At 39.5% G+C, this 24,813-nt stretch overlaps 1 protein-coding gene across 1 annotated transcript; it reads left to right on the forward strand.

The window, feature by feature from the left end:
* The first annotated feature begins 20,902 nt into the window (after positions 1–20,902).
* Positions 20,903–21,194, forward strand: LOC119525935 (protein kish-A-like). Its single transcript, XM_037824721.1, has one exon. The coding sequence runs from the start codon at positions 20,903–20,905 to the stop codon at positions 21,119–21,121; it is 219 nt and encodes a 72-aa protein (XP_037680649.1). The 3' UTR covers positions 21,122–21,194.
* Positions 21,195–24,813: the final 3,619 nt, after the last annotated feature.

Genomic DNA, 24,813 nt, shown 5'->3' on the forward strand with positions numbered 1-24,813 from the left:
TCTGAAAGAAACTCATTTCTTGTGGCCATAGTTGATATTTCTGGAAACTTGACCCAGAGTCTCATTGTATGAGTGGCTGAATTACAATGTAAACTGAACTCCCAGCCTTTCAGCATGTCTTCTGTTAAAGTGAGGGCATTTATTAGGAAGGAATGTGATCCTGTCAATTGGAATGGGCATATGTGGGCTGACTGTGATGATGGTGGGTACACTGACACCTAAGAGAATACCACCATATGCCTAAAGAGAAACATCCTGGGAGAAAGCCATTTTGAAACACAACCTGGGAGCAAAGGAAGAAGATGCCAGTCATGTCCCTTCCCAGAGGTGTTACAGATGCCATTGGCCATTCTTCTGTGAAAGAACACTTGTTTGCTAATGCTGCCAGAATGCAAAATACCAGAAATGGATTGGCTCCTATAAAAGGGGTTTATTTGGTTACAAATGTACAGCCTTAAGGCCATAAAGTGTCCAAGGCAATACATCAACAATCGGGTACCTTCATTGGAGGATGGCCAATGGTGTCCAGAAAACCTCTGTTAGCTGGGAAGGCACATGGCTGGCATCTGCTCCAAAGTTCTGGTTTCAAACTGGCTTTCTTCCAGGATGTTCCTCTCTAGGCTGCAGTTCCTCAAAAATGTCACTCTTAGTTGCTCTTGGGGTGTTTGTCCTCTCTTAGCTTCTCTGGAGCAAGAGCCTGCTTTCAACAGCCATCTTCAAACTGTCTCTCATCTGCAGCTACTTTCTCAGCTTCTGTGCATTCTTCAAAGTGTCCCTCTTGGCTGTAGCAAGCTCACTCCTTCTGTCTGAGCTTATATATTGCTCCAGTAAATTAATCAAGGCCCATGTGGAATGGGTGGGGCCACATCTCCATGGAAATTATCCAGTCTTCACCCACAGTTGGATGGGGCACATCTCCATGGGAACACTCAAAGAATGACAATTTTATCAATACTGATATGTCTGCCCACACAAGATTACATCAAAGATAATGGCATTTTGGGGGACATAATACATTCAAACTGGCACAGTACCCTATTGTTGATGCCTTAGCTTGGACACTTTTATGGCCTTCAGACTGTAGCTTTGTAATCAAATAAACCCCATATTCTAGTTTGCTAATGCTGCTGGAATGCAAAACACCAGAAATGGACTGACTTTTATAAAAGGGGTTTATTTGGTTGCAAAGTTACAGTCTTAAGGCCATAAAGTGTCCAAGGTAAGTCATCAACAATCAGGTACCTTCACTGCAGGATGGCCAATGGTGTCCGGAAAACCTCTGTTAGCTGGGAAGACACGTGGCTGGTGTCTGCTCCAGAGTTCTGGTTTCAAAATGGCTTTCTCCCCGGGTGTTCCTCTCTAGGCTGCAGTTCCTCGAAACTGTCACTCTTAGTTGCTCTTGGGGCATTTTTCCTCTCTTAGCTTCTCCAGAGCAAAAGTCTTCTTTCAACGGCCATCTTCAAACTGTCTCTCATCCACAGCTCCTCTTCTCAGCTCCTGTGCATTCTTTGAAGTGTTCCTCTTGGCTGTAGCTCCTCTTCAAAAATGTCACGTTCAGCTGCACTGAGTTCCCTCTGTCTATCAGCTCATCAATATGGCTCCAGTGATTTAATTTAGACCCAACCTGAATGGGTGGAGTAACACCTCCATGGAAATTATCCAATCAGAGTCATTACCCACAGTTGGGTGGAGGGCATCTCCACTGAAACATTCAAAGAATTACAATCTAATCAACACTGATACATCTGCTCACACAAGAAAACATTCAAAGAATTACAATCTAATCAACACTGATACATCTGCTCACACAAGATTACATCAAAGATAATGGCATTTTGGGGGACATAATACATTCAAACTGGCACACTCCCTTTATAAAAGCCAATCCATTTCTGTTGTTTTGCAAAATGGCAGCATTTGCCAACTGGAACAGGCAGAATGCATGAGTTCAAATTCCATAAGGCAGACAGTGAACTGGCAACTCAAACTCCTCAGGAAATGCTTCACAGGCTAGCTGAAGAAGTGAAGGTTCTCTCTCTTTCTCCCTTAAAAGTCTTCAACTGATTGGATTAAATCCAGCTGATTGAATTCTCTCATTGTGGAAGACATGCACTTTGTTGATGACATCAGTCACAGATACAGTCAATTGACTGATGATTTAATTAACCAGCCATCTGTTTTATTAACCAGCCACAAATGTCCTAACAGTAACGGTTAGGCCTGTGCTTGCTTGACCAGACACCTGGACACCATCACCTTGCCAAACTGACACATCAACCTAATCATCAGGGTCCAATCCTTGTCAACTTGGCAATTATACACATCACCTTAAACCACACTTTATCTCTAAGCAAAGCACAATAACAGACGTATATTTTGCCTAACAATATTCAGCTGTCCTGTGTACAACCAGAAAAACATTAAATATCTCCAGAAGAGGGTGTAAGTCCCTGGGTGACACTGACTACTAAATTTGATTTCCTTTAACTTAAATGCTGCAAAATGAACAATACAGCTTATGTTATATAATAAGGGGATAGGAAGGAGAAGAAAACAAAGATATCTGCTTTATGGACAAATACAAACATACTCATAACAAAACAAGGAGGAAATGTTCATGCCATCATAGTCCTCACTCCTGTAACTTGTCACGTGGTTGCGGTTCATATTTATCTCTACCTTCTTCCACTACCCATTCCATGTTCCCTTTACATGCAGCAAGCACTTCAGCTGGCCGTGGTTCTTTGCCTGGTGGGGTGACCCAAACCTTCATTCCTGAAGTTTCTTGGACATTGGCAGTCCTGCCTGGATAGGGTTGTTGCAGTTTTCCATAGACTTTAATCACAGGGCATGGTAGTACTAAGAGACACCCTAGGGGATCTACTGTATTCCAGAAAAACTCTTTTTACTTCCATTGTGTAGTTGCAGTGCTATTTTCCCCATGATAGTCAGGATCAATCATCCCGGCCAATACAATAATCTCCTTCCTTGCCTTTTGATTCAGAGGCATGAGAAGCCCAAAGTGGCCAGGTGGCAGTTTTAACTTCCAGTTCCATGGAATTATTGTTTCTACTGGTGGAAGCACTCCTCCTTTTGGAACCAAGACTTGTAGACCAGCAGAGCTTAAGGTTGCAGGGACAGGAAGCAAACATTTTCCTGGTGGATTACTAGGAGTGATAGTGAGTGGTGCCATCACTGTTTCCACCTCTTGATTCCTGGACCTGTGAATCCTGGCTTTGGGAGAAACAGCCCCATAGAGTGGACACTGTTTCAGAGCATATGCAGCCTCCTGAAATGCTTAACACTGCCTCAGCCCTGAAAGTTATTGCCACCTAGTTGGCACCATGATTGAGTCTTCAAGAGGCCATTCCACTGTTTTATCAACCCAGCTACCTCTGGATGATGGGGAACATAGTAAGACCAGAGAATTTCATCAGCATGTGCCCATTCCCTCACTTCATTTGCTGTGAAGTGGGTTCCTTGGTCAGAAGCAATGCTGTGTGGAATACCATGATGGTGGATAAGGCATTCCAAAAGTCCATGATGGTAGTTGTGGCAGAAGCATTGCAAGCAGGGAAGGCAAACCCATATCCAGAGTATGTGTCTATTCCAGTGAGAACAAACTGCTGCCCCTTCCATGAAGGAAATGGTCCAATGTAATCAACCTGCCATCAGGTAGTAGGCTGATCACCTTGGGGAATGGTGCCATATTGGGGACTGAGTATGGGTCTCAGCTGCTGGCAGATTGGGCACTCAGCAGTGGCTATGGCCAGGGTGGCCTTGGTGAGTGGAAGTCCATGTTGCTGAGACCATGCATAACCTCCATCCCTACCACCATGACAACTTTCTTCATGAGCTCATTGTACAATCACAGGAGTGGCTGGGGAAAGAGGCTGACTGGTAGCCACCAAATGGGTCATCTTATCCAATTGATTATTAAAATCTTCCACTGCTAAAGTCACCCTCTGGTGAGCATTCATATGGGACACAAATATCTTCATGTTTTTTCCCACCCAGAAAGGTCTATCCAAATACCTCTTTCCCAGACTTCCTTGTCACCCATTTTCCAATCATGTTTCTTCCAAGTCCCTGACCATCCAGCCAAACTATTTGCAGCAGCCCATGACTCAGTATACATATGCACCTCTAGCCAGTTATCCTTCCAAGCAAAATGAACAAAATGATGGACTGCTTCAAGTTCTGCCCACTGGGAGGATTTTCCCACACCACTGTCCTTCAGGGACATCCCAGAAAGGGATGTGCAGTGCTTCAGCTGTCCACTTTCAAGAGGTGCCTGCATCTGATGTGGAACCATCTGTAAACCAGGCCTGAGTTTTCTCTTCCTCAGTCAACTGATTGTAAGGAACTCACCAAGATGCCATAGCTGTTGGACAGGAAAGAGAAGGTCAGGTGGAAGGATTGGGAGCCATGGACATTTGGGCCACTTGCACATGTAACTTACTTGTGCATTCAGGACCCACTTGAGCCCTAACTCATATATACCATTTCCATTTTATGATGGAGTGCTACTGTGCACACCCAACTTTATGGCTTGGTGGGTCAGGCAACACCCAGCTCATGATAGGTGACTGAAGTTTCATGGTAACTTGGTGGCCCATGGCTAAGTGTTCCATCTCTTCTAAGCCACAACAGGAGGCCAATAGCTGTTTCTCAAATGGAGACTAGTTATCTGCATGGGATGGTAAGGCTTTACTTCAAAATCCTAAGGGCTTGCATTGTGATTCTCCCATAGGAGCCTGCCAAAGTCTTCAAACAGCCTATTTGCCACTGACACTTCCAACCCCATTGGATCAGCTGGATCATATGGTCCAAGTGGCAGAGCAGCTTGCACAGCACCTGGACCTGTCACAGAGCCTCATCTTTTTCTGGTACCCACTCAAAACTAGAAGCTTTTCTGGTCACCTGTTAAGTGGGCCAGAATAGAAAAACCCATATGAGGAACACTTTGCTTCCAAAATCCAGAAATGCCAACTAGGCATTGTGCCTCTTTTTTGGTCATAGGAGGGGCCAGATGCAACAGCTTATCCTTCACTTTAGAATGGATATCTCAACATGCCCCTTACCACTAGACACCTAGAAATTTTACTGAGGTGGAAGGCCCATATATTTTGTTGGATTTATCTCCCATTCTCTGACACATAAATACCTTACCAACAAATCTGGAGTATTTGCTACATCTTGCTCACTAGGGCCAAGCAACATGATCAATATAATGGAATAGTGTGATGTCTTGTGGGAGAGAGGAATGGTCAAGATTTCTGTGGACGATATTATAACATAGGGCTGGAGAGTTGATATGCCCCTGAGACAGCACAGTGAAGGTATACTGCTGGCCTTGCCAGCTGAATGCAAACTGTTTATGGTGGTCCTTACTAAAAGCTATTGAAAATAAAAGCCTTCTCCAGATTAATAGCTGCACACCAGGTACCAGGGGATGTGTTCATTTGCTTAAGCAATGATACCACATCTGGAACAGCAGCTGCAATTGGAGTCACTACCTGGTTAAGTTTATGATAATCCACCGTCACCCTCCAAGACCCATCTGTTTTCTACACAGGCCAAATAGGAGAGTTGACTGGGGATGTGGTGGGAAAAACCACCCCTGCATCCTTCAAGTCCATAAGAGGGGCATTAATCTCTGCAGTACTTCTGGGAATCCAGTATTGCTTCTGGTTTACTGTTTTGCTAGGCAGGGGCTGTTCCAATGACTTCCATTTGGCCTTTCCTACCATAATAGTCCTCACACCATGAGTCAGAGAACCAGTGTGAGGATTCTGCCAGTTGCTGAGTATGCATTCTGGAACTGGGAAAATAACCAGAGAATGGGTCTGGGGACCCACTGGACCCACTGTGAGATGGACCTGAGCTAAAACTCCATTGATCACTCACCTCCATAAGCCCCAACACTGACTGATGGACCAGAGTGACATTTTGTGTCTCCTGGAATTAATGTCACTTCTGAGCCAGTGTCTTACAATCCCTGAAATATCTGATCATTCACTTTTCCCCAAACCATGGTTACTCTGGTAAAAGGCTGTAGGTCCCTCTGGGAAAGGCTGGGAGGAAAATTACCAGTATAAATTTTTGGCAGTGTAACAATGTCCTTCCCACCCTCATTCAAAGGGCTGTGGGTCTGTAAACCATCTCAAGTCTGGGAATTGACTAAGGGACTGTGACTGTTTTTGTAAACAAGGTAGACTTTTGTTCACATGATGCAGGATTATTTTGCTTATACAGATCAAGCAAGAATTTAGTAGACTGCTCATCTATTTTACTTCTAGGTACTCCATGCTCTACTAGCCAATGCCGTAGGTCTTGGTGAGTCAGATTATTTTGACTGCTGCTTTAAGCCTGCTGTCCATTATGGTAGCCAGGCTCACCTTGCCTTTGGCAATTAACTGCTGCCATGTGGCTTCTGTCAACTCAGGATCCAATTATTCCCATTGTTTTTAAGGATTCCAGCTCAGTGACAGCAGTTCCCACAGTAATATCTGATCTATAGAGAAGGGCAACTACAGAGCTCTTCTGGGATGTTGGAGCTAGTCTCACAAATTTATTCCTTACAGTCCTGGTAAAAGGTGTGTCCTCTTGACATTCCATGGGGACTGTGAGCAGGTCTTCTAGGAGAAATCCACTCTAACATTCCAATCTCTCTAAGCCTTGATTCCCTTCCTCTACATTATACCAGGGCTGTTCTGGCATTTCAACCTCATGTAATATAAGCCACCTTTTGATCCATGTTTCAGCAACCACCCAAACTGTTAACACTCTTTCTAACCCTTTGAGCTAAAACATTGAACATAGAATCTTTGCTTGGTGGGCCCATAGCAATAAATTCTTCCTGATCCAACTTTATATTCCTTCCACCATTATCCCACACCCTTAATATCCATTTCCACACATATTCCCCTGATTTCTGTCTATATAAATTGGAAAAGTCATGCAGTTCTTTTGGAGTATAGCATACTTCCTCATGGCTCACACTTTGTACCTCACCCTTCAGGGCCTGTTGGGACTTTAGTCTAGTTATAGGTGTTGAAGCAAAGACTGGTGGTGGGGGTGGGTCATGAAAATAAGTAGAAGTATCCTTCAATTTACCTCAGGGCATTCCATTGCAGTTTCATCTCATGAAACAGGATTAATCTCTCCAGGCAGAGGAGTGAAGGCTGCTTCCTCAGGGGAGGTGATTATAGGTTTAGCAGGCTCTGAAGATTAATCTCTTTAGGTGGGGGTTGGATAGCAGGCTCCACAGAGCAGACTGGAGGTTGGGAAGCTGCTTCCTCAAATCAGGCTAGAGGTTGCCAGATGTCTCCTCAGGGCAGACTGAAGATGGGGGAGGGGAGGCTGTTTCCTCAGGACAGACCGTTAGAGGTATATCTAGCAAAGACTCAGCAGAATGCAGTGTTCTGATGTCCTCACTGCCATTATCAATTCATATGTCCCCATCACAAGTTTCAGGATCCCATTTTTTTCCAATCAATGCCTCTATTTTAACTGCAAACACCCTGCAAGGTTGTGATTTTAGTTTACATTGTAAATCTGCTACTCACACAATGATTATCTGGGTCTGGTTTTCAGAAATCTCAAGTCTGCCACCATAGGAAATAAGACTTTCTTTCAGGGCACACATAGAAACCTTTACATCTCTCATACAGTGCCTAACTTTCAAATTTGAAGCCTTTAGTCTGTCTCTTTCTCTTATAACTTTATCTGGCATATCTAAGAGCAACCAGCCAACATCATTATACTTCTTAACTCTGCAAAACTCTGTTAAGATGTCAAAAACACTGTCACCTAGAGCCTTGCTTCATACAAGAGTATGATTAGCAGAACCAAATGGTGACATTTTGCATATCTCCATTGCCAACTGACACCATGGACTGTCAGTGCCATCTTGATTATTGGAAATAGAGTCATTAGGGCCTTTGAATCTTATCAAAGTAGAGAATCAATTGTAAAAGCCCATTTTAAGATTCTGTTTCTCAATAACCACTTCTGGTACCAAGCTGTATTAGCTAGGTTCTCTAGAGAAACAGAACCAAGAAGACATATCTGTAAATATATGATCCTATAAAAGTGTCTCATGCAACTGTGCAGATGCACAAGTCCAAATTCCATAGGGCAGGATGCATGAGTTCAAATTCTGTAGGGCAGGCCACAAACTGGCAACTCCAATGAAGGTGTTTGATGAACTCCTCAGGAAATGCTTTGCTGCCTAACCAAAGAAGAAGTGAAGGTCCTCTCTCTTTCTCCCTTTAAAGTGTTTAACTTATTGGATTAAATCTAGCTGATCTAATTCTCTCATTGTGGAAGACATGCCCTTTGTTGATGTAATCAGTCACAGGTGCAGCTAATTGATGGATGATTTAATAAAGCAGCCATCTGGTTTATTAACCAGTCACAAATATGCTTGCAGTAATGGTTAGGCCAGTGTTTGCTTGACCAGACACCTGGACACCATCACCTTGCCAAGTTGACACATGAGCATAACCATCACACCATCCAAGGTGACCCAAAATCCAGAGAGGCTAACTAGGCATTGTGCCTCTTTTTTGGTTGTAGGTATACCCACATGCAACAGCTAATCTTTCACCTTGGATGGTTACCTGAAAAGCTGCCAATTTGAGTGGGGACCAGAACAAGAAGAGGTCTTCAGCAGGTCCAGGCTGCTGTGAAAACTTTTACTATATGAACTTGAGCCATATGATCCAGAAGATAATTGGTCTGAAAATTTCAGTGTCAAATTGAAATACTATTTGGAAGTTTTGGCAGGCCTCTATAAGAGAATTACACTGCAGATCTTTCAGATCATAGAGCAAAATCCTGTCATCCTCTGCAGATAACTATTCTTCTTTTGGGAGAGACAGGTTTTTGTCTGCTCCTGCATGTTAGTAAAGATCAAACACTTATCTATGGGCCACCAAGTTCCTATGATACCTGAGTTGCCCATAATGAACTCGGTGTTGTCTGACTCACCAAGCCATGATGTTGGGGATACACAGCAGCACTCCATCTTAAATGGAAATGGGACATATGAGATTGGGCTCAAACAGGCCCTGAGGCACAAGTTTGTTACTCAAGGAAGTGGTCTAAATATCCTTGGCCCCAATGTTGCTACATTACCTTTTCTTTCCATTCCATGGCTATGGCCTCATGAGGAGTTTCAAATGATCAGCTGAGTATGGAAGAGAAAATTCAGGCCTGCTTTACGTATATCGCAGCATGATATACAGGTACCACCTGATAGTGGACCACTGTAGCATATATCCCCTTTTGAGGACACCCCTGAAGGACAGTGGTGAAGGGAAATCATTCTGATGGACAGAATTTTGAGCAGTGCACCTGGTGGTTCATTTTTCTTGGAAGGAGAAATGGCTGGAGGTGCAGTTGTATACTGATTCATGGGCTGTGGCCAATGGTTTTGCTGGATGGCCAGGGACTTGGAAGGATCATAATTGGAAAATTGGTGACAAAATTGTCTGGGGGAGAATTATGTGGGTAGACCTTTTTAAATGGGTGGAAAACATGAAGATATTTGTGTCCCATGTGAATGCTTACCAGAGGGTGTTAGCAGAGAATTATTTTAATAATCATGTGGATAGAATGAACTCTCCTGTGGATACCAGTTGGCTTCTATCCCCAGCCACTCCTGTCATTTTACAATGGGCTCATTAACAAAGTGACCATGGTGTTAGGAAGGGAGGTTATTCATTAGCTTAGCAACATGGACCTCCTCTCACCAAGGCTGATCTGTGTACAACCACTTCTGTGTGCTCAATATGCCAGCAGCAGAGAACACTCAGTCCTCCAAATGGCACCATTCCCCAATGTGATCAGCCTGTTACCTGGTGGCAGGTTGATTACAATGAACTATTTACATCATGGAAATGGCAGTGTTTTGTTCTTACTGGAATAGCCACATATTCCACATGCAGATTTTCTTTCCTTTCACACAATGTGACTACCAAAACTACCATCATGGACTTAAAGAGTGCCTTAGGTACTGTCATGGTATTCTACACAGCTTCCACTTCAGAACAAATGGAGTGCAAAAAAAATGGCACATACTAATGGAACTCATGGGTCTTACCATGTTTTTCTTTGTCCCAAAGCAACTGTATTAATAGAATGGTGGAACAATCTTTTGAAGACTCAATTTCTGTGCCAAATGGGTGGCAACACCTTGCAGAGCAGGGTCAGTGTTATCCAGGGGGCTGTATATGTCTAAATTAGTGTCAGATCTATGGTACTGTTTTTCTCATTGCAAGGATTCCTAGGTCCAGAAATCAAGGGGTAGAAATGTGAGAGGCACCACTCACTATTTTACTCCTAGTGATCCACTAGAAAAAAATCTTTCTGTCCCCATAACCTTAAGTTCTGTTGGTTTAGAGGTCTTATTTTCAAAAGGAGTGCTTCCACCAGGAGACACAAAGATTTCATTGAACTGGAAATTAAGACAGCCACCTGGCCACTTTGGGATCTTCATGCCTCTGAGTTAACAGGCGAAAGAAATGAAATATTGAACTGACTGGGGAGACTGATTATGATTGACAAGAGTAAACAAAAAAGCTACTACCTTGTGGAGGGGAAAAAGTTTCCCTGGAATACAGAAGATCCCATCAGGCATCTATTAATACTACCATGCCCTGCGATTAAACTAAATGAAAAAGTGCAATAACCCAATTTAGGTATGTCACCCCACCAGGCAAAGAACCAAGATCAGCGGAGGTGCTTTCTGAGGTAAGGGTAAAATGTAATGGTTAGTGGAAGAAGGTAGTTACAAATATGAGCTGCATTCATGTGACCAGTTACAGAAATGAGGACTGTATTGGTTACCAGCATTTCTTCCTTATTTTGTTATATATATGTTTGTATATATACATAAAGTAAATATCTTTGCTTTATTCCCTAACTTATCCTTTTATCATATAACATAAGTTTTATTAACTTTCTGTCATAGTATTTAATTTACAGGGTATCAAGTTTAGGACTGAATATTAACCAAGGAATTACATCCTCTTGTGGGGAAGGCTTTAGTGCATTAAAGGTTTTATGCAGGACAGTTGAATTATGTTAGCAAAAATTACGGGTGCTACTGTTTTTATTTAGAGATTAAGTATGTATTAAAGAGATGCATATGGGTGCCAAGTTGTCAAGTTTGACTGTGATGGTTAAGTTCATGGTCAACGTGACTAAGTTATGCTGTTCAGTTGTCAACAATTTTGTCCAGTTTAATCATTGTGCTCTGAGGAGAGGATGTGCTGAACTCCTCACTCAGTCATTCCAGAGTCCCACCCTGTCTCTCTATAAATTTTTCATGAATTGCAAACTGTTGATCCTTATGGACCAGCTAATTGTATATCATGGTTTTAGGCAAAGGTCATAGATATCATTTTGGATAATCTCAGAATCAAAGATGTGAGGCAAGAATCAATGGACTGGAGGTGGAGAAAAATGGTGGCATAGGGTGGTGTGAAATTTAGTTAGTCCCCTAAAGCAACCAGTAAATAGCCAGGAACATCTAGAAAATAGTCTGGAACAATCAACTGGGGGACACCTGTGACTCGGAAAACAAATTGTGGAGCTGGCACCCCACCCCCGCCCCCAGCATGGCAGGCTGAGTTGCAAAACTTCACTATGGGAAAAAAGTCAGTCCCTGACAGGAACAATGGAATGTACCTCAACTAAGCTCCAATTGTGTTTTTAATTAATAAATTTGGATGACTGAATATAAGCTATGAGCACAGATAAACCTGGAGCAAGCAGGAAAGGAACACAGAGGTTTATCTGGGAGTGAGAACATGGGGCTGATGGGAAAAAATCCATAAATAAATAAAAACAGGGGCTTCTGGAGTTCAGTGAACTCAGAATACTGGGAAAGGGCTGTATCCCAAGAAAAGGGGCACACAGAACCAGGTAACAACTCTGGTTCTTCCTGGTGAACTGGAGGGCTGGGGACTTGCTCTGGAAAGGGGACTTCCTGCTTTTTTCCTTGTTTTTTTTCTCTATTCTAAGTAGCTCATTAGAGAGAGCCTCCAGCATTTTCAGTTGTCAGCACAGACTAAGACAAGGGTGAAGTTAAGACAGAGAGTCAAAGGAAAATCTCAAGTGTAGGAGGCAATTCCTTAAAGGGTTGTCTTCCTTAAGAAAAGGGGGAACAGCGTCCAGCTCATGTGGCAGGCCACTCTCAGAGAATTCAGAACCAGAGCATGGGGGATAAAACAATAGAAACAGTAAAGCTTGGATTCTGACACCCTCAGTCTCTGGCCAGGATAGGGTCCATTGAGAACTAAATACACCATACCTCTTTATGCTGGTGGGGAGCTGCAGGCTGACAAGCACTACCTGCTGGGTAGGATAGGAAAAGCACATATTCTAGAGGCCTCCCAGGAAAGTCTGACAACCTTCTGGGTCTCATGCTCAAGTAAATGTGATACTGATTACACCCTACTCCTGAGACCTGGGCCCATCTGGTCTGGGAAAATCTGATGGGGGTAATCAAGGAAACCAGATGCTTAGACAACCAAAAACTTGCAAATCACACTAGAAAAAATGAAGATATGGCCCAGTCAAAGGAACAAACTTACACTTCAACTGAGATACAGGAATTGGAACAACTAACTAATAATCAAACAAATCTCCTAAATCAATACACAAATCAAGTCAACTAGTTGAGGGAGGGTATGGCAAAAGAGACAAAGGATATAAAGAATACACTGGGCAAACATAAGGAAGAACTTGAAAGTTTGGAGAAACAATTGGCAGAACTTATGGGAATGAAAGGCACAATAGAAGAGATAAAAAACACAATGGAGACAAACAACAGCAGATTTGAAGAGGCAGAAGAAAGGATTCATGAAGTGGAGGACAGGACATGTGAAATCCTATGCACAAAAGAACACACAGTGAAAAGAACGGAAAAATATGAGTAGCATCTCAGGGAACTAAATTACAACATGAAGCATATGAATATACACATCATAGGTGTCCAGAAGGAGAAGAGAAAGGAAAGGGAGAGAAATAATAATGGAGAAGTAATAACTGAAAATTTCCCATCTGTTTTGAAAGACATAAAATTACAGATCCAAGAAGCACAGAGTACTCCAAACAGAATAGATCTGAGTAGACCGACTCCAAGACATTAATAATAGTATTATCAAATGTCAGAGACAAAGAGAGAATTATAAAAGCAGCAAGGGAAAAGTGATCCATCATATACAAAGGAAACTTGATAAGATATATGTGGATTTCTCAGTAGAAACCATGGAAGCGAGAAAGCAATGATATGGTATATTTAAGATACTGAAAGAGAAAAACTGCCAACCAATAGTTCTATATCCAGCAAAACTGTCCTTCAAAAATGAGGGCGAGTTTAAAATATTTTCAGACAAACAGACACTGACAGAGTTTGTGAACAAGATACCTGCTCTACAAGAAATAATAAAGGGAGCAGTACAGGCACATAGGGGGAAGAGAATGAAGCAAAATAGTGATTCAGTGGCTGAGAGATCTCAAATGGAATTGAGTGGTCATTCTGGAGGTTATTCTTATTCATTTTATGGATGCCCATTTTTAGTTTTTAGTGTATTAGAATAGCTAGAAGGAAATGCCTGAAACTGTAGAACTGAAATCCAGTATCCTTGATTCTTGAAGATGATCATATAACTATATAGCTTATATGGTGTGACTGTGTGGTTGTGAAAACCTTGTGGCTCACACTCCCTTTATCCAGTGTATGGAAAAATGAGTAGGAAAAAGTGGGACAAAAAGTAAATGAATAATAGGGGGGAATAAGAGTATGAGATGTTTTGGGTGTTCTTTTTTACTTTTATTTCTATTCTTAGTTTTAGTTTTAGTTTTTGGAGCAATGAAAATGTTCAAAAAATTGATTGTGGTGATGAATGCACAGCTATGTGATGATACTGTGAACAAATTGATTGTACCCTTTGGAAGATTATATGGCATGTGAATATATTAAAATTGCATTAAAAGCACATTAAAAGCACAGGAGAAATGAGATCACAGCAAAGAATGGAAAGTTTGCCTAGCCAGGAGTCTGGTGCCCCTCCCCTGCAGGCATAGCAGAATGTTGTGGAGCTGGTTCCCCAGAGACTTTTGGAGTTGGAGGAGCTCAGAATACTGGGAAAGGGCTGGGCCCTAAGGCAAAGTGGCACGTGGAATTAGGTACCAACTCTGGCTCTTGATTGGCAAACCCTGGGAGTGGTACCCAGCTCTGAAAAGGGTTTTTTTTTTTTTCCTTATCTTTTTCTTTCTCTCCATTTATTTATTTATTTATTTATTTATTTATTTATTTATTCATTCATTCATTCATTCATTCTTTACTTTTCAATAGCCCGTTAGAGCTGTTGGAACTTTCATGTTTCAGCACTGCCCCAGACAAGGGGAAATTAAAGTTGTCTGAAAACAACTAGTCAGGTGAAGGAGATAGTACCCTATAGGGTATATTTTTAAGTAGTCCATACTGGGAGCAAGGGATATTAGTCTATCAAAGCTAAAATTATGGCTTTAATCCCAGCAGAGAAGAGTCAGGGGTTACAAATATAAAATGAAATAAAATAAAATAGAATAACGATGGAGGCTTTTGGAGTTGGCCAAGCTCATAGTATTGTAAAGGGGCTGTGCAGCAAGAAGGGGGGGTACATGGAGCCATGTAACTCCTCTGGCTCTTGACTGGTAAAACTTGGGGGCATGGGAAAAGCTCTGAAAGGGGATTTGTGTTTTTTTTGCAATTTTTCTTTTTTTAAAAAACTATTGTAAATAGCTCACTAGAGAAAGTTTCAGATATTTTCAATTGGCAGCTGAACCCAGGCAATGGCAGAGGTAAGATAGATTTAAGAGGCAAAGCACTGAGTCTAGTGGGGGAAATAATTCCCTAAAGGAATAACTTCCCTATGAAAAGGGGGAGGGAGTAGTTCAGGGCCCAGCTCAATTAGTGGCACTTCTTCAGAGAGCTCAGATTCCCAGTGCTGGAAAACAGAAACAGCTTGAGTCAGCCATGCACCTGGCAGGGACAGAGGAAGCTGGAAATTAGAGGCACTGCAACTCCTTACACTGGTTGGGAGTTGCGGGCTGCCAAGCACCACCTGCCAGACAGGTTTGGAAAAGAACAGAGTCAGAGGCTTCACAGGAGGATCTGACAACCTGGATCTCATTCTCAGGGAAATTTGGTACAGATTACACATTCCTCCTGAGACCTGGGCCTGTCAGGACTACAAAAATCTGTCTGGAGTCGATCATATCTGGGGAGACCACCTCATAAAAATGTTACATGCAGGCAGTGGAAGAACCAGAGAAACAAGAGCTGAAAAATTCTAATCAACTAAAGAGAAGCTATGCTAGAGGTCAAGAATAAGTTGAACTGAATGCCAAAGAACAAATAGAGAACAAAAGCAACCATCAAGAATACCTTAGGTAAAAGAGTGAAAATGATCTCCAGAATAAACTAATATAGAAAATCTGATGCCTAGGCAGCATAAAATCATGAACCATACTAGGAAACACGGAAATGTGGACCAGCAAATGGAAAAATTCACAATTCTACTGAGATACAGGGGTTGAAACAATTAATTTAAAATGTTCAAACAAATCTCCTAAATCAAATCAATGAGCTGAAGGAAAATGTGGCAAAATGGTTGAAGGATATAAAGAAGAAATGAATGACAATAAAGATGAATTTGTAAGCTTGAAAAAACAAATGGCAGAAAGTAGAAGAATGGAAGCCACATTAGAAGAGAAAAAAAACACAATGGGAGCATACAACAGCAGATTTGAAGAGGCAGAAGAATGGATTAGTGAATTAGAAGCCCTGACATCTGAAATACTACAAACAAAAGAACAGATATGGAAAAGGATGGAAAAATATGAACAGGGTCACAGGGAACTCAATGACAACATGTAGAACATGAATAAATGAGTTATGGGTGTCCCAGAAGGAGAAGAAAAGAGAAAAGGGGCAGAAAGAATAACAGAGGAAATAATCAATGAAAATTTCTCAACTCTTATGAACGACATAAAATTACATATTCAAGAAGCACAGCATACCCCCAAACAGAATAGATCTAAATAGACCTACTCCAAGAAACTTACTGATCACATTGCCCATTGTCAAAGATAGAGAGAATTCTGAAAACAGCAAGAGAAAAGTAATCCATCACATAAAGGGAAGCTTGATAAGAATATGTATGGATGTCCCAGCAGAAACCATGGAAGCGAGAAGGCAGTGGTATGATATATTTAAGATACTGAAAGAGAAAAACTGCCAACAAAGAATTCTATATGCAGCAAAGCTCTCCTTCAAAAATGAGGAAGAGTTTAAAGTATTTTCAGACACACAGACACCAAGAGTGACTGTGAACAAGAGACTTGCTCTACAAGAAATGCTAAAGGGCATGCTACAGGCTGATAGGAAAAGTCAGGAGAGAGAGGTTTGGAAAAGAGTGTAGAAATGAAGACTATCAGGAAGGGTAAAAGAAGAGAGAGAGAAAAAATAAAATATGACATATAAAATCCAAAAGGCAAATTGGTAGAAGAAAGAACTACCCTAGAGCAATAACATTAAATTTTAATGGGTTAAACTCTTCAATCAAAAGGTATAGACTGGCAGAATGGATTAAAAAACAGGACCCATCAACAGGATGTCTACAAGAGAATCACTTTAGACACAATGACAAAGATAGCTTGAAAGTGAGAGGTAGGAAAAAGATATTTTATGCAAACAACAAACATTAATATCAGAAGATTAGACTTCAAATTGTAAAACAATTAAAAGAGACAAAGAAGTACACTATATATTAATAAAAGGGACCATTCTTCAAGATGACATAAATATCTATGAACTGAGCCAGAGAGCCCCAAATATACATGAAGCACACACTGACAATGCTGAAGGGAGAAGTAGATAACTCTACAGTAATATTTGGAGATTTCAATACACAGCTCTCATCAATGGATAGAACATCTAGACACAGGATCAATAAGGAAAAAGAGATGACTTGCATGATAAATGAACTAGATTTGACAGACATTTATAGAACACTACACCCCACAAGAGCAGGATATACATTTTTCTTAAGTGCTCATGGACCATTCTCTAGGATAGACCACATGTTGTGTCACAAAGCAAGTCTCAATAAATTTAAAAATATTGATGTTATACAAATACTTTCTTGGATCATAATGGAATGAAGTTGGAAATCAATAACAGGCAGAAAGTTGGAAAATTCACAAATATATGGAGGCTAAACAACACATTCTTAGACAACCAGTGGGTAAAGGAAGCAATTACAAGAGTAATTACTAAGTATCTTGAGGCAAATGAAAATGAAAGCACAACATATCAAAACCTATGGGATGCAGCAAAGGCAGTGCTGGGAGGTAAATTCTTGCCCTAAGTGCCTGTATTAATAGAGAAGAAAGAGCCAACATCGAAAAATTAACTTTTCACCTGGAGGAACTACAGAAAGAACATCAAACTAAGCCCAAAGCAAACAAAAGGAAAGAAATAACAAAGATTAGAGCAGAAATAAATGAAGTTGAGAACATAAAATCAATAGAGAGAATCAACAAAACCAGAAGCTGGTTCTTGGAGAAAATCAATAAGATCAATGGACCCTTAGCTAGGCTAACAAAAAAATTAAAAAAATAAAAAAACAAAGAGAGAGCAGATGCAAATAAATAGAATCAGAAATGGGAAAGGGGACATAATTACTGAACCCACAGAAATAAAGGAGATGATGAGAGGAAACTATGAGCACTTATTTGCCAAATACAAGACAACTTAAACAAAATGGACAACTTTCTAGAAAAGTATGAACAACAAACATTGACACAAGAGGAAACAGATGACCTCAACAACAAACCAGACACAAGCAAAGGGAATGAGTCAGTCATCAAACGCTCCCAAAAAAGAAAAGCCGAGGACCAGATGGCTACACATTTGAATTCTAACAAGCATTCCAGAGAATTAGTACCAATCCTGCTCAAACTTGTCATAAAAATTGAAGAGGAGGGAAAGCTACCTAACTCATTTTATGAAGCCAGCATCACCCTAATACCAAAGTCAGACAAAGGTACTACAAATAATAAAATTATAGACCAATCTTTTCATGAATATAGATGCAAATACCCTCAACAAAATACTCACAAATTTAATCCAGCAGCTCCTTGAAAGAATTATACACCATGACCAAATGGGGTTTATTCCAGATATGCAAGTGAGGCTGTTTCAATACAATAAGTCAAATAATGTAATACACCACATCACTAAATCAAAGCAGGAAAACCACATGGTCATCTCAATCAATGTAGAAAAAGCATTTGACAAAATTCAACATACTTTCCTGATGAAAACACTCAGAACTGTAGGAATAGAAGGGACCTTCCTCAATATGATAAAGGCAACATATGGAAAAATGCATAGCTAACATCATACTCTATGGGGAAAGTCTGGAAGCTTTCCTCTAAGATCAGGGACAATACAAGGATGCCCACTGCCACCATTGTTATACAATATTTGATGGAAGTTCTAGCTAGAGCAATAAGGCAAGAAAAAGAAATAAAAGGCATCCAAATTGGAAAGGAAAAGTAAATCTTTCCCTGTTTGTAGGTGACATGATCCTATATGTAGAAAACCCCAAAAGTCCAACAGCAAAGCTACTAAAGCTAATAAATGAATACAGCAAAATGGCAGGGTATAAGATCAACATGCAAAAATCAATAGTGTTCCTACACATTAGTAATGAGGAACATGAGGAGGAAATCAAGAAAAAAATCTATCTACAACAGCAACCAAAGAATCAAGTATTTAGGAATGAACTTAACTGAGACCACGAAAACCTATATACAGAAAACTACAAGAAATTGCTAAAATAAATCAAGAAAGACCTTAAAAAATGGAAGAACATGCCATATTCATGGATTATAAGACTAAATATAGTTAAGATGTCAATTCTACCTAAACTGATTTATAGATTCAATGCAATACCAATTAAAGTCCCAAAAACCTACTTTGCGGAAAGACAAATAACCAAATTTATCTGGAAAGGCATGGTGCCCCAAATAGCCAAAAATATCTTGAGAATGAGGATCAAAGTGGAAGGGCTAACACTACCTGACTTTAAAAAATACTAGAAAGCTACAGTGGTCAAAACAGCATGGTACTGGCATAAAGATAGATATACTGACCAATGGAATTGAAATGAGTGTTCAGACATAGACCCTCTCATCTACAGACTATGGATCTTTGATAAGGCAGTCAAACCAAAGCAACTGGGACAGAGCAGCTTCTTCAATAAATGGTATTTGGAGAACTGAATATCCATATCCAAAAGAATGAAAGAGGACTCCTATCTCACACCTTATATAAAAATTAACTCAAAATGGATCAAAGACCATAAATAAGACTTTTAGAAGAAATGTAGGTAAATATCTTAAAGATCTTCTGATAGGAGATGGTATCCTAGACCTTATATTCAAAGTGTGAGCAATGGAAGGGAAATGGATCTCCTCAAAAACAAACACTTTTGTACATCCAAGGACTTTGACGGAAAAGTAATCATGCAGCCTAAGCAACGGGTGACAATTTGTTAACCATAAATCATGTAAGTGTTGAAAATCCAGAATATATAAGGAGACCCCACAACTCAACAACAAAAAGATAAACAACCCAATTGAAAAATGGGTGAAAGACATGGACAGACACTTTTTTGAAGAAGAAATATAAATGGCTCAAAAATATATGAAAAGATGCTTAATTTCATTTGCTATCAGGGGAAATGCAAATCAAAACCACAATGAGATATCATCTCACATCTACTAGAATGACCTTTATTTAAAAACCCAGAAAATTTCGAGGGCTAAGTATGTGGAGAAAGATGCACACTTATTCACTGTTGGTGGGAATGTTGAATGGTGCAGCCACTCTGGAAGGCAATGTGGTGGCTCTTCAGGAAGCTAAGTACAGAATTGTATATGACCCAGCAATTCCATTACTAGTTATATACTCAGAGGAACTGAAAGCTAAGGTATGACTGGGCATTTGTAAACCAATGTTCATAGTGACATTATTATGATTGCCAAGAGATCGAAACAGCCCAAATGTCCATTGGCAGACGAGTAGATAATCAAACTGTGGTATATACCCACAATGGAATATTATGCAGCTGTAAGACAGAATAAAGTCTTGGAGCATATAAAAATGTGGATGAACCTTGAGAACATTATGTTGAGTGAAATTAGCCAGAAATGAAAGGACAAATAATGTATGGTCTCACTAATATGAACTAACATTAATGAGAAAACTTTGAGGGCTTAAGTTCAGAATGCAGTTTATCAGGAGATAGAGGGTAGAGATCGGGCATTTGATGTTGAAGGAGGATAGAACATTCAATAGGTTTGACTGTATAGACCAATAGTCCTCTCCAAATTTGTCATTCTAACAGAGAAAACCTCATCCTACTACTGCATCACTCTACTACTTGATACCAAAACTCCTTTTTAAAAAAATTATAAATAAGCCCATCAAATATACCCACTTCTGACCCTGAGAAATAAAATTCCTTTTCTTTGGACCTTCTACAACTTTCCATATCCATTTAGATTTGTTCTGCATTTCTCTCTTTCTCATTCTGGAACAACCATTTTACTCTAGGAAAAAAATTACCCTCTTCCTTAATGAAAACACACCCTGCATATAAGTGTGAGGTTTTATATAACCAAAAATATCTTAGAAACTGTCTTTAAGCTGACATATTATAAAACATAATTACTGGCGGGAGAGCTCAAGAAGGGCAGGAGGAGTGAGCACGCCTCTTCCGCTCTGGGCCCGGAAGGGTGATGTGGCTGGGGCTTCGCGGGTCTCACTATGTCTGCCATTTTCAATTTTCAGAGTTTGTTGACTGTAATCTTGCTGCTTATATGTACCTGTGCTTATATCCGATCCTTGGCACCCAGCCTCCTGGACAGAAATAAAACTGGATTGTTGGGCATATTTTGGAAGTGTGCCAGAATTGGTGAACGAAAGAGTCCTTATGTTGCAGTGTGCTGTATAGTGATAGCCTTCAGTATCCTGTTCATGCAATAGCTTGGAACAATGCCAGAATTTAATTGCCATCAGATTTCAAAATGAAAAAGGACTTATATGCAGAAAATAATGGAAAGAGTGGTTAACCCTTTTCTCTCTGAACATTGACTGAGATAAATTTCCTGCTGCTGTTCTTTATTTTTAAGTTATTGGACCAATGTTCTATATAAATAATTAAGATGTAACCAATCAACCTCAGTACTGTCACTACAATACTATAGTCTGCAAATGTCTTCTGTTGTGTCAGATACCAGTTTTTAGTGAGGTATTTCTAAGGCACAGAGTAGAAAACAAAATTGGTAAATTACTCAAGTTCCTTACACTGTGATTTGGAAATGATAAATCTTTATAGAATGAGACCTTTTTGGGGGCTAGCTTTTTTATTGGGGAAAAGGGGGTTTCAATTTGTGTTGGTAAGGATTGCGTTCTTCTTTAATATTGCTTGCTTTTCCTCTGGCCACACCATTTTGGACATTAACCAGAGTACCTCTACTCTTAGTAAACTCTGTAGTTTATTACAGATTTTCTAAGTATATAAAATAAGCCTGTGCAGTTCTTAAGGGAGATAAGTGAGATGCGACTTAAGAGTATTATTGGGAAAATGTTCATATTTAACATGAGAATTTACACTGAAAGAAGCCTCTGAAACTTCTGGCCTAGTATAGGTAAATGTCTTAAGCATAAACTTGACTAGCTTGCTGTTTGTCTCTGAAAAATACTACATTCTTAGAATGAGAAGAGCAAAACAGAACAATTATAGAATGATCTCTTACATAGTTTTCATTATTTTTAACGTCAGGTCTTCAAAAATGGAACAGTTATTTTAATTGCCCCATAATGCAAACTGTACTTTTGTTCTGTTTTTTTAATACAGAACTTCAAATCTAGTTTATGTTTTGTCTGTCAAAATTTCAACTGGAATCTCATGGATATAATTTTTCAGTACTTTGGAGATGATGATAAACAGTTTTCAGATCTACTTATCTATATACCATGGTGTAAGTGTCTTCACTAATTTTTAGTCTAAGCAAGCAAAATATTGGGAATGTGACTCACAGATTTTTTGGTAAGGCAGTTATAAATTTATGGTTATCATTTCTTAAGGTTCAACTGAGATTCAGTTAAAATTTCAAAGTCAGAGTTAAAAGTCTAAAAAAACAAGAACATGGCAGTGTTCTTATGCATAGGTTGACAGTATGTTGTAGATTAAAGTGTTTACTGTTCATGTTCAGATGGTAAAAATATAAATCTTTGGTTTCTTTTTTTAAGGCTCCAGTTGGCATTGAATATTTGCAATTCAGTCCTGTATACAATTTGACTTAAATATATATTATATACCCCAGAGGAACAGAAACTTGATTAGAATTTTGAGAGCTCAAGGGAAGTTAGATTATCCAAGATTTTTTTTTAATTTAAGTTTTATTTTATAAGAAGTGCTTATATCTAAGCTAAAAATTGCCCATTTTAGATAAGACTAATTAGATATTGTTCTCAGCTATTAATTCCCCCAAAAAGTTTAAAAGAAGAAACTCTTGAAAACAGAAAGAAAAGAAAATTATTTAGAATCACTTTTAAATGAGTCTGCTATGACCTCTTTATGTAGAACAAAGTATGAAAATGAAAGCCAACTATTTTTAAAGACTTATCTTAAACTAAAGAAAGAATTCTAGAAAACTTCTAAGAAAAGCTTATAGTATGTTGCCTGATTTTCGTCCCCAAAAGATAAGAGCTGTTGTTGTAGTCTGTCAGTGTATTGGTTTATTTTTACACTTTTGGTATGTCTGGCTGGTTAAAAGTGGTATGTTTTGCTTTAGACAAGGAATCTGTTTATGTTAATTGGTTGTAGTCTGCATTGCCTCTTGGGCTTAGCATTAGGTCAAGGATCTTCAAGGTACCCCAAAAATAGGACTCTTGTCAGCATATACATGCAGAGTAAGTCACCTTTCTGGGTCTTGTCTGGCTGGCCATCTGTTGTCCAACCTCTGCTGCCAACTAGGCTTTCCAAAACCATGTCACTTTATATTGTAATAAAAATCTACCATGAAAAAGGGCAGAATATTCTAGATAATTCTAAAGCATTTCTTTAATTTGGTGTTTTAAATATGGTCAGTAGAAAGTGGAGGAAGAGATAACGTCTTTGGAAAATTTGTGGTAGAATGTAAATTTTTTGCTATATGTAGATGCTGACCAGAGTAGGAAATAGCTTATTTCTAATCTCCAACCATTCAGACCTTTTGAAACACAAGCTTTTTGAGCCAGTGGAGAAGACACAGGATCCTATGAGGAAAAGCAATTCTCATTTTCTTTAATTTTTTTCAAAGAAATGTTTTTTCTTTTTTGACATTTTCCCCAACATTCTCCAGTACAAAGGGCATTGTAGATAGTCTTAAACCCACAGAATATTTAGATATTCTTTCTGTGGTCTTTTTGGGGTGGTGGGATGCAGAAGAGGATTAAAGGTCACCGTAAGCATTAGATGGACTGCCTCTATCACATATCCTGTTGCAGGACTGGTAAGTGCTGGATGGGATCGATGGCCCCTATAGTTCACAGCTTGCCAGGTTTAAATGCTTTCCTTTAGCTCCTTTCTGGCTCATAAAATTTTGATTCCATCTCTCCTAGAATTTTTGTGCTGATATTTAATTCCTGATTGGCCACAATTGCTCCACTAGCAGGAGAGTATCTACATTCTAGTCTTTCAAGATAGCCTCTTAAAAGGCCACATAGTCTGTTGGATTCCCTGTTTGGCTTTAAAAAATGTTGAGATTCATAACCAATGTCTTGTTAATGCCTTGTGCTGCAATGCCAGGTGCTGTCCTGATTGCTATTACCTGTTCAAATTCAAAATAATCCTTTCATGCTGGGAAAAGAATATATAATTTGTAATAGACTCCTTCATTCAGTAATATGAGGATCAGTTGAGTTTTATCTTAAGACAAAATAGAAGTTTGAATGAAGTAACTTCTCCAAGTTTACAATGTAAAAATGAACAGATTTCTGCCAAATTTTGTGAAAAAGATCTAGCATTTATGTAAATAGTAGTGTCTATAATATCTTGACCATTCTTTCAAAAAGCATTTATGGAATACATATGGTATATTATCATTAAGGAGAAAAGAGTACACAGTTTCTTCCCTCTAGTAGTTCATAATTTAGTGGGTAAGTGAGATGACATTATTAATACAAAGTACAATGGGATAGCATTTTATTGAGATAAGCCCAGAATTTTAGAAGAAAACAATGGGTGATAATTCATTTAGGAGTATGGACTTCCTTCCACAGAAGAAAATGATAAAGCTGAACTCTGAAGAAAAATTAGTAGCCAGGGAAGGGGGAGTAGTTCAAAGATAGGGAGTAATATCCAAAAGCACAGTGGTATGTCCAAGACATAGTACAGTATAACAACTAACTTGAGCTTATTGAGATAAGCCAGCATGTGCTCCCTCCTGCCTGACATAAAACAACTTCATAAAAAAAAATTAGATCTTCTCTTCGTGCATGTGTAAACAAGGTTGAATATACTCATATCCACCTTATTTTGGACCAGGAATATGGAAGTTTACTCTCCCAAGATTTATCTGCATAGTATATAGGCAGATATAACTAACTAGTCAGTATTTGGGAATACTTTTAATAGCTCATACTGCATCAATACCAAAAGCAGCCACAATTATCCATGCATGCATCTGTAC

This window comes from Choloepus didactylus (genome assembly GCF_015220235.1).
Source record: "Choloepus didactylus isolate mChoDid1 chromosome Y unlocalized genomic scaffold, mChoDid1.pri SUPER_Y_unloc1, whole genome shotgun sequence".
NCBI classification, from domain to species: Eukaryota; Metazoa; Chordata; class Mammalia; order Pilosa; family Megalonychidae; genus Choloepus; species Choloepus didactylus.